The sequence below is a fragment of the Melanotaenia boesemani genome, chromosome 16 (assembly GCF_017639745.1).
Source record: "Melanotaenia boesemani isolate fMelBoe1 chromosome 16, fMelBoe1.pri, whole genome shotgun sequence".
Taxonomy (NCBI): domain Eukaryota; kingdom Metazoa; phylum Chordata; class Actinopteri; order Atheriniformes; family Melanotaeniidae; genus Melanotaenia; species Melanotaenia boesemani.
In genome coordinates, this window is record NC_055697.1 from 24,208,424 (window position 1) to 24,223,630 (window position 15,207).

The 15,207-nt window shown below is 38.8% G+C and overlaps 1 protein-coding gene across 19 annotated transcripts in view; it reads right to left on the reverse strand.

Annotated features, from left to right (window-relative positions):
* camk2g2 (calcium/calmodulin-dependent protein kinase (CaM kinase) II gamma 2) overlaps nt 1-14,778 on the reverse strand; it is a 71,815-nt gene extending 57,037 nt beyond the window's left edge. For all 19 annotated transcript variants that reach the window (XM_042009791.1, XM_042009790.1, XM_042009787.1 and 16 more), the window contains exons 1-2: nt 14,588-14,778; nt 13,534-13,628 (exon numbers count right to left, since the gene is read on the reverse strand). In XM_042009791.1, the coding sequence (XP_041865725.1) occupies nt 13,534-13,628; nt 14,588-14,652 (160 nt within the window). In that variant the 5' untranslated portion in view covers nt 14,653-14,778. The remainder of the gene's footprint in view (nt 1-13,533; nt 13,629-14,587) is intronic.
* Between the last annotated feature and the right edge of the window lie 429 nt (nt 14,779-15,207).

Below are 15,207 nucleotides of genomic sequence, written 5' to 3' on the forward strand. Positions count from 1 at the left end.
CACACCTGGGGGGAATTTGTCATCATCCTCGTTCTATATAGCAAGTTCTCCTGTCTTCAGTCAAACAAAACTGGAGACAGTAGGAGAAACTGAAGCGGAGAAACCAGCGCACCCATGACCATATCTCAGCTCCACGTTTGAGATTTTGCAAATGAGAAATGATTCCTACAATTTGAAATGTCTTCTACATTCAATGTGAACAAACTACATTTCTGCATTCAAGAACTCACATTCCAACCTGAGAAAGCAAGCACCATTATGACCCAAGATGGTGGCTTCCAATACCAACTTCTGCATCATCGGTGCGCTTGTCATTTGTTGAAATAATGCAAACAAGGTAAAGGCCTACAACAAACTGTTGAGGTATGCCTCCTCCAAGTGTCAGGCTCTCTGGAATAATACAGCAGGGTCCATAACTTCTGCAGAGGTAGTTGAAGAACATTGCAAACTTTAGCTGGTGCAACTTTAAACAAGACAGAACTCCTTGTACTTGGCCGTAATCCTGAGAATCCTCAAAGAACAAGGACGGGGCTGTAAGAGCCGTCTGTGCTGCACTTGATATTCCTGTGTAAGTAGTAAATTTTTGTTTGGGTGTTTCATTATCTGCACTAATACTTAATATGATTACCCTATACCTATGCTGAATAGAAATTATTCCAAGTGAATCTTGGAATTTTGCCATGCCTTGTAGAAAAGAAAAGTTGGTTAATTTTTTTTTTTTTTAAATGGCAAATTGTCTTTTAAACTACATTTTTATCCAAAGCAATTTACAATGTGTATTACATTCACCCAAACATTTTTTTGTTTTTGTGTGTGTTAGGTACAGTCCAGCTGACATCGCCGTTTTGGTTGCAAAGGCAATAAAATACTACAGGGAGAATCCAGACATTCAGATGGGATGGCTGCTCCCTACAACCACCACCCACATCTCCAAGCTTGACAGAACCAGGGCATTGCTGTGATTCTGCAAGCAGGTGATCAATGCCCTGCAAGATGGACTAAAGACACAATTTGGGGAAATGATGTCTGACCCAGAGCTGGTTGCTGCAGCAACTCTTCAAAAAATCCTGGACTGCTGATAAAGAGGTCCTCAAACCAGGTAAGAAAACAACTACCATTAAATATTGCTTAGTCATGTTCTAACCCCACCCCCCCCTTTTTTCTGTGTTTTTTGTTAAATCAATCAATCAAATGTTTTTATGCACAGAAGATCTGAGGAATCTAGCTGGTTCATCCCTTAAAAGCAAATGTCACAAATAACTTGGAGCAAAATTGATAAAAGTTTTAAACTAACAGGCAGACAATGCAATGATTTCTTTAAAACTATATGATGATGTTTGATGAAAACTATTTGGTTTTACCTCTCATTTACATCAAGAAGCATCTTCCTGACTATGATGAGCCTCCTCTGCAGCAAACTGACTCCTCTAGTGCTTCTGAAGAAGAGGATTTTTTTTTCTCCAACATGAAGGACGTACACACCCAGGAAGCAACAACCTAACAATTGGATGGAGGTATGGATATTTTAACATCTTACCCTGCTGTATCCAGCCTGTCACTCATGTTAAACACTGTCCTACCAGCCTCTGCTGCCTGTGAAAGGCTTTTCAAGGTCGCCCAAAAAGGGGAAGAACTGATTCATGCAAATTTGAAAACCAGCTTCTACTGAAGTTGAATAAGGTTTTATTAAGGTTGTGTTGCCATGCAGCCAAGTGGTTCAACAGGATGATGAGTTCTTGAAGGCAGAGTTCTAGTTTGTTCACCGTAATGGACTAAACAGTAAACCTGGAACCGTTCACAATGTGGAGACAAAAGCCTCTTCTGTTGTTTTTTTATTGGGGGGGGGGGGGGGGGTTTGAATAAAAAATTTAAACTAGCTGTATTTTATTGCTTTTGATTGCATTTTTATGCTGACGTTTTACATGTCAGGACGTCATTAGGTGGTTTCAGAGGGTTACAAAACAGTGTAAAAGCACTCAAAACAACTGCAAGGTACTGATATTAGAAAATGTACTTTTGAATATTTAAGTATTTTTAAAAGTTAGTACTTCAGTACTTTAACCTGAGTAAACTTGTACTTGTAGTTGAGTAAGATTTGACCACGAGTATTAATACTTTGAGTCAAGTCATGAAGATGAGTACTTTGTTCACCACTGCTGGCAAGTCCCACGTGTTTCTCAACTATATGCTCATTAGTAAAATGTGCAAACTTGATCCTCTTAACAAAAAAACTAGTAGAAATGGGTATTAGTGTGCCACAGAAGACAGTCCTAAAAAGGCACACTCCATGTAAATGTAAAAAAGTGATCAAGTGTCACTAATTCAGCTAAAAACTTTTAAGCTGTAGTCAAAACTCAACACATTGCAGCTTGATTGTCACTAATCTGCTGATTATTTTCTTTTTCTTTGTTTTGTTGTTACACAGATGAGGACCAAGTTTGTTTGCTTGTTTTGTTCAAGTTTCACAAATTTTTAGTGACAAAAATGCCACCATTAACTGTACATGCAGACACTGAATATAAAGACCATAATTATGCAATTTTGGATGTCTGTAGTGACGGACTGGATGAAATGTAAGCTACCTTCTGCCCTGGCAACAAGCTGCTTGATTGACAGCTGGACAGAGGGTGTGTGATCAGGAAAGGATTATCTCTGGAGAGCCACAGACACACATGGGTAATACACACTCAAGCACAGAGAGGGAAAAAAACAAAACAAAACAAAACAAAAAAAAAAAAGATCACTTAACAGGGTAAGTGATTATTTGGGAAATTTATTATGTTATGACAATCATGAGACAATCACATTTAGAAAAAAGTAACAATATGGAGTCAGTAATATAGATTTAGAGCTCCAACATACAAAAAATGTAATGTGCTTCCAGTAAGTTCTGCAACTGAAAACTGTTCATTATTGGTTAATAAATAATTTTTCCAATTAATCAACTGTTTTTAAAACCCAAAATACTTTCAGTTTGTCATTAGATAAATCAAAAAAATAAGCACCACATCCAATCCAATTCTAATCTAATCTAAATGGTCTGACATGTAACTGAGTGAGTGTACGGTTTTAGCAACTGTCAACCTGCATCAGTATCACATCAGATCAAATCATCATGATCACATCGGTTCGTACTCTTTGCTGCAGTAATTGTATTTATATATCTGGTAAAACTTAGAAGTAATGGCTAAATATTTTTTTATGAGCATCCACAATCAAGATTGAGTTAATTATTACTATCCAACCAGAAGCTGCTCAATAAATTTAATTCATTGTTGTCTTATTTGTGTCAATAAGAATAAATCCTAAAGTGTAAAAGCATAATCCTTCCATTAATCATTATTATTATTTATGCTAAACAACAGCCAAAAATAACTGAACAAAACATGCAAACATACATAAACTTGTCTGAATGGCACTGCAAAGGCTGGTCATGGAAATATCAAACACACTGAGCAGTTAGTGTACTATACTGATGTCACATTAACAGAAAGACTGGTGCCACATCAACAGTAAAAGTCTGAAAAGGTGTCCAATTTTCTGTAGTGCAACAAATATTGTAACTATTGGGCCACTTAGTTCCAGTTATCAACTTTGTCTTGACGACAGGATAGCTCAGTTGGTAGAGCATCCGTCTCACATGCCAGAGACCAGAGTTCATTTCCCCCAGAAAGATGAATATTAACACCTTCCAGTTGGATCAAATTATATTTTATTTGTAGCACTTTTCATACACAAAGTAACACAAAGTGCTGTACATAATAAAGACAATTCATGTATATTAAAAAAATATTTTTTAAAGCCTTCACACATCAAAGAATGAGTGAATGGATCAAAGATTAGGCAAGACCCTTAACGCTACTACCTAACCTCTGTAAATCGCTTTGGATAAAGGTGTCTGCTGAAGGACAGTAATGTAATGTAACATGTCATTAACATGTATAAATCCCGATAGTTGTTTCATTGATAACTACAACATCTGCTATTAATCATTTTACAATTAAATACAGCTGAGATCAAAGCAAATTGTTTTTAATCAGACTTTTAAAATCAGAGATTGCTTTTTAGTCTCGAGCCTCAAAGGTCCTGATTTCAATTGGTATTTCAGACTTGTCTTGCTTAATAATAGACAAAAAATGAACAAAATAAAGGATTTACCAAGAATTCAGCTCCATTGAAATACACTACATGAGAACACAAATATTAGATATACAGCCTAAAAAGATGTAACGTTTGGCCCATAATGCCCACTGTAAACAAAATCATAACCAATATTCAGGGTTAAATTTTCTTCATAATGTTAGCAGCTTATGTTTAATCTGTCAAAATATGATGTGTTATCAATACACTGTTTGAAAAACAACTGTTTCTCCAATATCCATGCATGTACAAACTCTCTCCTGCTGTGTTTGCAATCAGCAACTCTTCCAGTTAAGTGTGCAGATACACATGTACATGCAAGCAAGCTCTTCACTGTAACATAATCTAATATCATTTTTGCAAGCGGCCTACCAACAGACCAGGGCTGCAGCTAATTTTATGATTATTTTCTCTTTTTTTTTGGTCATTTGTTTTTGTAGGGAATCTCACAATTCTTTAATAGATAAAAATGAATGAGTTTAAACAGAGAAAGTAAAAAAGTACAATTAAAGACCAATCATATATATTTAAATCAATCCTATTCAAATTCAACATAACTCAGCTAAGGCTAATTGTATTTATATAAACTGATAAGCCTCAATATTGTGACTACCTGCATGATACTGAGCAGGTCCCCATTTTTATTTCCAAAATAACTCAGACAAGTCAGTGGGGACAAGGAACATCTGAGGATGTGTTGGTATCAGAATGTTAACTATATTCTTTTGGCCTGTATTCAGATGTCATCAGATCTGATGGCAGGTCAAACCTTGGACTCATTGTCGTGATCTTTGAGTCCTTCATAAACAAATATTGTGGAGCCACTGCTGTTCTGCTAGGGCAGGATGTTGCTGTATGGGAGGGCTGTTACCATCTGGAGAGTGTAAAAAGTCTGCAAACATTTTAGGTAGGTGGCAAGTGTTATACTAACATCTATGTGAATGCCAGGATGCAGAATGTTGCAATTTATGAACCAAAGGAACAGCTTAAGAAAATCATTGCTGTAAAACACGACTTGAGAATCTACTTTTGGTGATAAATCGAACTCCATCGGCATCTCCTGTCTGTCCAACAATAAATGCTAAATTAAAATTTTATTGAAGTTGGCTTCCACATAATGCCATATGCTTTTTAGACATTTTAGACAGGATTAATGACGAGCACATGAGAGGGTACAAATGGCAACATAAAAATGACAGAAGGAGAGTCTGGAGGGGGAAAAAAGACACATGGAACCTCAGGATACAGCTTATATCAAAGCTCCGATAAAAGAATAAAAGGTTTAATACTAAGACCATCACCATGAACTATTCCTACTTTTTAAGCATACAGGCCTGACAGTCTCACTCTGTTTCCATTTCTAAATCTTTCAGTTTCCATATCTGATCCCTTATTCCCTTTGTCTCATCAAATATTCACAGTTGGTCCCATTAAACATTCACCAAGCGGCGTTGCTACATTTATCTGCCCTGTGCCAATCGGCCTGCAGCGAGCACACCAGAAGCCCACCAAAAGTCTGAAAATGAAAACACGCACACAGATGCACCGCTTGCCTGTGTGGCTTTTGATGCGGCAGCCTTATGGGAAAGGGAGAGGATAGGAAATGAGAAAAAGAGGACGGGACAAAATGGAGAAAAAGGGGTAAAGGAAAGGGAATAAAGGCAAAAGGAGAAATCAGACAGATAAAGAAATTGGATGAGCCACAGAACTGAGGAAAAACCGGCGCGATGGTCCAATCTTTCGCTCTTGTTCATGCACAGTAAGAGGAAAGCAGCCCTGCACCTCAATAATTCAACAGCAGGACAAGTGCCGCTAGCTTCTCCCTCTTCCTGCCCTTCTCTTTCCATCTCATTACAAGGCCTCACCTGACACAAGAGTAAAAATACTCTCACTTCACAGCCCAACACAAAACAAGGTGCGTAATTGTAGCTAAAAATAACACGATACACTTGAGATGCATCAGACTCTAAACAGAGTTTCCTTTCAGTGTCTGAGCTTGTGTACTGAAACAGTTCGATTAGACTGAAAGTATATTGTCAATCAGCTGTTCGAATGCAACCGGAGGGTTGTTTCTGCAATTCAAGTCTATATTTTCTTCTGTTTTATGTGTATATTTATGGTGGTTATGTGTTGGGCTGCAAGCACTGCTATAAATGTGACTGACCTACATTCAATACAACGCCTGAACCAGGGCCTGAAATTCATTTTTTGAAATGAGGTGAAAACCCCCATTTACCTGCTTCACACAAGGGGGATTTGAAAACATAAGCAGGGGCGGCTTCTTCTGATGTTGTCTTCTTTGTACCTTAGATCACATTTTGTTGCTTTCCTCTTGCATGATGGCGACAAATATAATCCTACAGTCCGAATTCAGGGCCTTTCTCTGATTATTATGAAAAGAATAAATTACAATCTGATTTCATAGCCAACAATTTGGCATAGGTTTCAGGTAATGTGCATAATTTTACATAATCCAACAAACATGGAAATTAACAAAACTAAACCACAAAACTAAATTTATTATATGTTGGCCAATAACCAGACTTTATAGAAGCACTTTAAAGCTGACCAACTACTGTTATGCAGAGCATGTCCCCTCTGTCTGTATGAGGCTGTAAGTTGCTGGTGTAACAAAGATACTAGGGATGTGAATTCCCACTACTGAGGCCGATTCGATACACATCTCGATACACCGGCAGCAATACGATTCATTAACGATACAGTGAAGCTCCCTGCTGATATGATGCGATAACGATTCAATATTTATTATTAATATTTTTATTATTATATTATTATATTATATATTATATTAAGTGCTTTCCTGCACATCTTTCAAGAGAACGAGGAAAGTCCCCCGGGGATCTCATGTTTTTCCTATTTGAATATTTTGTTTGAGGCCCAATTTTTCTTTTTGTTTATTATTTGCTTTTCTTTTGTGACAGTTAAATTGTTACAAGTTCTATTTTCCTAATACATAGAGCATTTAACTACACTTACTGTGTTTGTGTCATTAGTCCTTCATTTTGCTCAACCAGACGAGTCCTACATCTAGCCCAGCACCACCCACAGCCTTACTATAGAAGATTAATTTTTTTAACTGGTTCTTGAAATATGAACAGAGAAAAAGTCATAATAAACAAGGCTGATTACAAGTCACATTTGTAGGTGTGATCAGTTTAAGTATGTGATCTAAACATTGCATCAAAAAACAAGTGGTGTAATTAGTTTGTAGTGACAGGACCGGAGAGAGGAGACTATGAGGAAGAAGCAGAAGAGACGAGGAGGGGAACAGAAAACAGCTTAAGAGGTGTGTTTTATCTGATACCTTCCTTTTCCTCACCTCTCCAGCTGTTTTCAGTCTACTCTTCATTACCGCCCTTCATCTCCTCTGCAAAAACCCTGCACTCACATCACAATACATCACTAAGCCAAGGACAGAATACCACTCTCTCTCTCATCTTATAATCTAAAGCAACACAAACACTTCCCTTCTTAACATCTGCTTTCTATGAATTATATCAGAAAGTGACCATGACCCCAGGCTAACAATAATCATCATCATCTGCTTCTGTAAACTGATGCTATTTGTCGCAACAGCTTATCTTGTAAAATGTAGAATTTGTAGCTTTCAGAATGAGAAGCTGCAGGAAGAGTTGCACGTCTGTGTTATCATTAGGAACAGTTCAGTTTGTATCAGTATCAACTTAATACAGGTCCAAAAACATTTGAAAGCAGTAGTAAATACTTAAAGGTGATAATTAGGACATCAAAACAGGAACATGAGAGCAAAAACAAACCTAGTAGATTCAGAGAAAAGCTACAAAAGCTGTCAAGCTTTTTTAACAGAGTTTCCTCTACAGTCTTATAGAGACATGCAAGTGAAAAAGTCAAAGAAGTTTATTGCCATGCTGTGCAGCTGTGGGTATTCCCTGCAGTGATGCTGTAATGGAAATAAATCATTTGGCTTTAGCATGATGTGGCTGAAACAGACAGCCCCCAGCTAGTGGAAAAATCCTTAAAGAATGAAGACAGGAGGGGAAAACAGCGAGCCTGGGTCTGCAGATGAAAATCCACCTGCCGGCACCTCTAAACTCTGCAATTAACACACCGTATCTCATTTGTTTGCTTCAGTGACTGTGCACATGCATGTGATGCCGCATGAGCCAGCCATAATCGCTGACCTCATCATCAATGTGCCCTCCCTGGGCTACAGAGAATAGGGCTTAATCCTGCCGACGTGTGTGTACACCTACAAACACACACCTCCCAAGTAGAGGCTGCATCCTGAAGTCCCCAGATATCAAACTATCGCACCCAATGTGACCTACGCTCGATATTTGTAAACAGTGACAAGGAGCTCATGAGCAATTCTGCTGTAAAAAATCTGTCAGCTGAGATTGTGAACCATCTGTTTAGGAGTGTGTGTGCTGAGCAGTGCATGATAAAGTAACATACTTAAAATGCAGATGTTTTACATATTATGGTTATATTATTGTGTTTATCACACATTAATCTTAAATTAAAAATCTTCTCTGCTACGGTCAGAATAAACTGATGACTATTAAAATCTTATCGTGATACAAAATCTGATCATTTATGTGTATTAATAATAACGCATCAAAATTTCTCTGATTTATGATAACCACCGGTCATACCACAGTCATGCCAACACCAAACAGACGATCAACCAACAGGAACATCTCGAGTGTTGGTAGTGTCTGTGAACATCTGTCTCACTTGTCTTTTTGGTGTGTAACACACTGTTGGCTTAAACACACCATGTTGACACCTTTTGGGCCAGTTGAATTGCTGCTGGATCTATTACTGAGATATAACTCTGATTGACTGTGTACCATACTACATTAACTATAAAGAATGTTCATGTGAGAATAACTTATCTTTTTTTAATTCATTAAAGGGGACAAGTGAGTGGTGCCCATTTTTTAATCACATGTTTGAGTTTTCCACTGTGTGTCTACTTTCAGTTTCCATGACTGAAAGAAGGGTTTGTTCCTACAATCAAGGACCACCTGTTCGCTACCAGCATGTAACACACATGTAATGATGACCAGAAAGCTAGAAATCAACACTGTAGATGGAAATAATACACATGTAACAACCAGGCTAAAAACACACAGCTGATTAGCCACGTGGAACAATAAATGTACATGGAGTGGCTAGAAATACGGCTAACTATGGTGTAACAATGCATGAAAGTGTTAGCATATAGCATCGTTACCTTGTGTATTTCTTGGCAGCAGCCGTTCTGCACCTCTGTCGGCATTGTGGTAAATTTGCCACATGTACACCTATTAACAGGGTCATGTATAAATATATAAGGGGAGTGAAGGACAGCAAACAACGTTATATCGGACTATAACTGGTAAACAGAGTATTCACCAAACAGATATGTCCAGCTGAATTCCTTGCTGCGGGTTGTTGAGTTGATTGTGAAAAATGCTTGATTAATTCCTGCCTTTGTGGACTCGCATATTAAAATAAATTAGCATGACATCAGCATAATAGAGGTACGTTCAGCTTAAATGTTTAATAAAAACCCATGGATGGGTTAACACTAGAATGGCTTCATTTGAACCAAAACGCATATTTTTGAGTTTAAACACATTAAAACGTGCCAAAGCTTGAGCTGTAGCTATGTTGGATACTAATAAGTGAAGTAAAATTGGGCTGCTTTTGAACAAACTTCAAAGAAAATAGCATAAAATCCTGCAGCATTCTAGGCTGTAAAGTTATGTCCTCTTGCTCAGATTTGATTGGATGGCAGTTGGTAGTTTGTCTTTTTTCACGGGCAACATGAGGAGACACAACAAGGTCTTCGTTCTTTATGTGGGTTTAGTGTAGAATGGCTTTAAGGGTGCATTTACTCTGCATGACTGTCAGTGTCAAATGGGGTATGTATCAAATTCTAACAGTCTTGGGTTGACAGTATTTCTATCAGAGTGCTACATACATGTACGTTTTGGTTGTGTTTACCCACAATGTAATGCAATGTAGTACGCTTCGTGATTTTGGTTCACTTTAAGCAAACTGGGACCTACGTTGGTAGATGGTAGAGTAGATTACTCTAATGACATTCATTTGGGAGCTAAGCTTACTCTCATTGTATTTACTTTGAAGAACTTCACTGTTTAAAGTAAAGTAAAATAAGAAAGAAATTAATAAAAAGCAGATTTAAGATGATGGGTTTTTAACTGGCTTTTAAAAGCAACCACAGAGTCCACCAATGTTAAGTGTAAAGGAACAGAGTCTCCAGAGTCCATGGGAGTCTTATTGTTTTCAGTTTAGTATGGGGCACCATCAGCAGAACCTGGTCACAGGACCTCAGGGACCTGCCAGGGAGATATGGGTGCAGAAGCCCTCTAATATAACTTGGTGTCTGTCCATGAGGAGTTCTTTAAACCAGTAAAAGAATCTTAAATAGCACTTTGAAATAAACCAGAAGCCAGTGCATTTGCACAAGATCTGAGTCATATGTGAAAACTTCTAGGATTTTGTCAGAAGCCTGGAAGCAGCATTTTGAACAAGTTACAACTGATTTACGGAGGTTTTGCTAAGACACGTGTATAGTGCATTGCAATAGTCCAATCAGGATTAAACAAAAGCACGAATATTTATTTATAATTCAGGACGTGGCAGTTCAGCTGGCCATTTGCCACAGCAAGGAGACAAACTTTGTTTCAGAAAAAGATGACAGAGACCACTTCTGCAAAAATGACAAGACTCTATAATCTCCTGTAGTAAAGCCTAAAAATGAGAGGACTACATGCTAAAACACAACACAAAAAGGTACACTTACCATGGGTGACAAAGCTAAGAAAAACAAGTAAGGTGAAGTGAGGCGTTGGACCACCATGCTCTGCCAAAACAGCTTCAGTTTGTCTTGACATTGATTCGACACGTCTCTCAGACACCATTCTACTAGTGTTTGATAACAGGGAAGATAAAGGCTGTCTGACAGATCAGACTAAAAATACAAATAACTATAAGGCAAATTAAGAAACAATTACCTACAGAAACAGTAACAAAAGAATAAGTTAGCATTAACAAGAATTATTTTATAACAGCAGTTTGAATGCCACTTACATTAGAGTGACATAAAATTGAGGAGCATGTTGGGAGGGGAAAATAAACATAACACTAGCTGCACATTTCAGGCCTGATTAAGGGCAGTGGGCAGTGAAGGACAGACTAATGTCTACTTGCATTTCAGCATGTGAAACTAAACACGCACAGGACTTGTCTGCATACAGTGAAACATATTTAGCATGTAAGAAAAAAAATGTGTGCAAATGTGTTGCAAGTGAGAAAAAAGCTGTCATCTGAATGCATGTGTTTTTGCGACAACTGTGACCACAGTGAACACACACACACACATACACACACACAGTCACACAGAACTCTGTCTCTTTCCCAGACAGCCTATGGGATAAAGAGTTACACCCCTGTCGTTGCTGGGCTACAAGCTCCGAACCAGTGCCAACAACGCACACACAAATAGATACCACATCAAATCAGCTGGCGGGAAGGAATTTTAAGATCTTTGCTCATATCAATCGTTAGTTGACACAGAAAGGAGAGAGGAGGACAGGGGAAACAAGAGCCTTAAATGGAAAGAAAATGACATGGGTGAGGGAGACAGAGCAATTCAGTCAGCATCCCAAGAGAAAAGAGCAGCCCAGTCAGTCCAGAGCTGGCCCTGATGTAGGGTTCACATCATCACTCAGTTTTCTGCAGACTGGTCTGACATTTACTGGAACAAACATGCTGCGCACACAGTCTGCAGCATGCCCCCCCACACACACACAAGATATGAGGAGGCGCAGCAGAAAACATGTGCAAACACAAACCTATGTTGCAAAACATCCAACAGGAAAAAATGCTTGGATTCAGCTACATGATGAATAAAAAGCTGTGACACACAGGCAGCTTGACGCACAGACGATTACAACAAATCTGTTGCAAACAGTGAAAACCACTGGAGGTGGTGTTGGGACATGTGTTTGTTTACAGCTTGTGAACACTCACAATCTTGCAGAAACACTAACTTAGGCCATACATTGGACTCCCTAAAGCTGACAAGTAAGATTTAGAAACAAAGTAACATCATAACTAAGTTCTGCAAAGATAGCATTTTATTCAAACAGGAACATCAGGGCATGATGGCGGCAGGACAGTTTCTAATCAGTTTATGGTAACATGTAAAACTTGTTGCTGGGGTTGACAACAAGAAATTTATCAGCCTTTAAGAAACTTACATTTTTCTTCATACTACATATTGCTGCAGCACCTATTTAAATTTGTGTCATAAACACTACTTTTTTATCTCCTGTCACTTTAACGACCTTCTCGAAAAAAAAAAAAAGCCCAATGTGCTCTGATTGGTCAGCTGATAACGAGCAAAAAATGGATAAATATTATGCAGGTGCTCATCCTATATGTAAGGTCAAACTTTAAACCCGCTTTATGCAAATATGTTTCCCACGGTGAGGTACAATAGTAATGGCTGAAAAGTCTGCACTATAAATGTAGCGTTTCAGTCAGGAGATGCATTTTCTGTTGGGAAGGACATCTTTTGTTTTGTGCTTTTAGCTTTGTAACTTTGCAAACCTTTTACATGCACAAAACTGTTTTAATACAACAGAGGACAGGGAAAACCATAAATAGCGTAGTGTAAAAAATGTGGTAGTAGATCTTATTTGAGGCTAACTGAATCAGACACTTAAAAGAATTATTATAAAACACCTATAAAACTGCAGCATGCTGTCAAACAATTAGCTCTATATCTGGTATCTATTAGATGAGAGAAGAAAGGAAGAAAATAAGGTTGCTATGAATACTCTGCAAGTCATGAAGTCACTGTAAGTCTCACCAACCTGAAGGCTTGTTGAAACCTGTCAGGTCATTTAACCGCCTGCCTTCTTGCTCTAATCTGACCTCTTTTCAAGCAAATAAAACAATAACCAATAGGTGTTGAAACTATAAAAACAAACCAGAAACATGCTTCATCTCATCCTACAAGCTGCAATATTAGCTGAGGATATTCCAGGCTCAAGTTTGAGCTGCAGCACATGCAATCCTTTGCTGGAGACTTATAACAAACTAAAATGATTGCAGACAACAGCTAAAAGCCCACTGAACCCATCGGTGGGACTTTAACTACAGCAGCTCAACTATGCCAAGTGGCCTCTGGCTTTTTAGGAATCTCTGCTGACAAAGACAGGACAGAGCGCCTGGATCGCTGCTCTTAAGGAAACACACCGGATTCACTGAGCAGCTATAGCAGCCTATAGTTGTCAGCTTTCAGTTTGCATTATTTTATACTGCTACTTAGCTGTAACCCTGAGCTACGCCACGGTTATCTGCTGCACTTACCTCTGGCTGAAAGCTTTTTTGTGTTGATAATTTTAGCAGCATACTCCTGGCCGGTGGACTTCTTGACACATCGGCGGACGACCGAGAAGGCACCCCTGAAGCAGGAGAGATCAATAATCCAGATGACACATTAGTGAAACAAATTCCAACATAAACACTTGTGTCACAGCCCTAAACTTGTCACATACACCTGAAGGACATCACATTTATAATTAAAGCAGTCTGACATTCTGTGTATGAGAAGAGGTCTTGTCTACTAATGCATGACAGGGAAAGGAGAGGGTTCATTGTGAAAGGAGCCAGTCATTTGGTGGCAGGAGGAAATGTGAGAGGGGTTTGCAGGGGGATGAAGCCATTGAGGGAAGGAATTAGCATTTATCCTCCCAGACAGGCTGCATTTTTGCACATACGCTGCCTTTTAAACTCGTGCTGTTGTCAGTACTGGTAGGTAGAGCAGCTTTATTAGCCACACGCAGAGATAAGATGTCATAAAGTGGCTTTGTAGCCAGGATATACAGTGTCATCCAAGTGTACTTTCATGTTTTAAATCCGCAACCATCAGTCTAATTGCATCAGAGCTTTGTCTTCTTTACTTTTGCCACTGAACTGCATTCTGCTTACAAACGCATGAAAACAAAGCTGAGCAGGACACCCTAGGTGCCACTTGGCAACGGGTGAATGCAAAGGAGTTGTCGCGTGCAACACGTAGAAAAACCAATACACAAGTTGGGTCTACAGGCGTATGTATCTCACCTTTTGGGCTACAACGACAGCCACAATGGTGCGCTACACCTTTAAAATACACACTCGGGATTAGAAACAAGCATCTGCAGCAATAACATGAACCTGCTGACAGCTTATTGTTGCACAGGAGGGTGCCTGCCCGTCTCTGTTTTTTGACAGCCTCTCTCCCGCATTGTCAACACGCGAAATACACGCGCACAATGGCAGCAGCGGAGGAGAAAGACGTGCACACACGCATACACACGAATACGCACGCAGACTGAATGCAACAAGAGGAGCAGAAGCAGTGGTGATATTGACGCTCGCTTACTTTCCGAGTTCCTCGTAGAGCTGATACTCGTCTGTGAATCTGGTCGAGGTTACAATTGTAGCCATGTTGACTGAAGTGAAGGGGAGAGGGGGGAATCGCCTCGTGCTTCAGTGCTCGCCTCGCGCAGGTTTCGTGAAGGATCAGAGAGGGAAGAGAAGCTCGAGCTCAGAGAGAGGAGCAGAGTAGGAGGGGAGGGAGTAGAGACAGCAGTAGCTGTAGTAACAAAGATCTTCTACGCTCAAGGTGTGTCACTCTGTTAGGAAAGAAGACAGAATAGACAAATTTCCAAGTGTCAAACAGGCGTTGACCATACCAGACTAAAACAGATAAATAAACCCATTTAAAGAAGATTATATAATGTATACTGTTAAATTTCATACATTTTTTATTTAAACCACTATTTAAAAAAATATAAATTCCCCTTTTCATTTGTACCATTATATATTTTTTTTTGTTGTTTTGCAAGTTTTGAAAAAAAATTGTTAAATAGCTAATATGCACAAATGTACAGTTGACAAACTGTACTAAAATTAACACTGTAACATGTCTTTCAGATTGTGTTTTCAGTTGTCTGAAATTGGAGGCAAATTTTTGGAACTGTTATTGAAGACTGTAAAGTA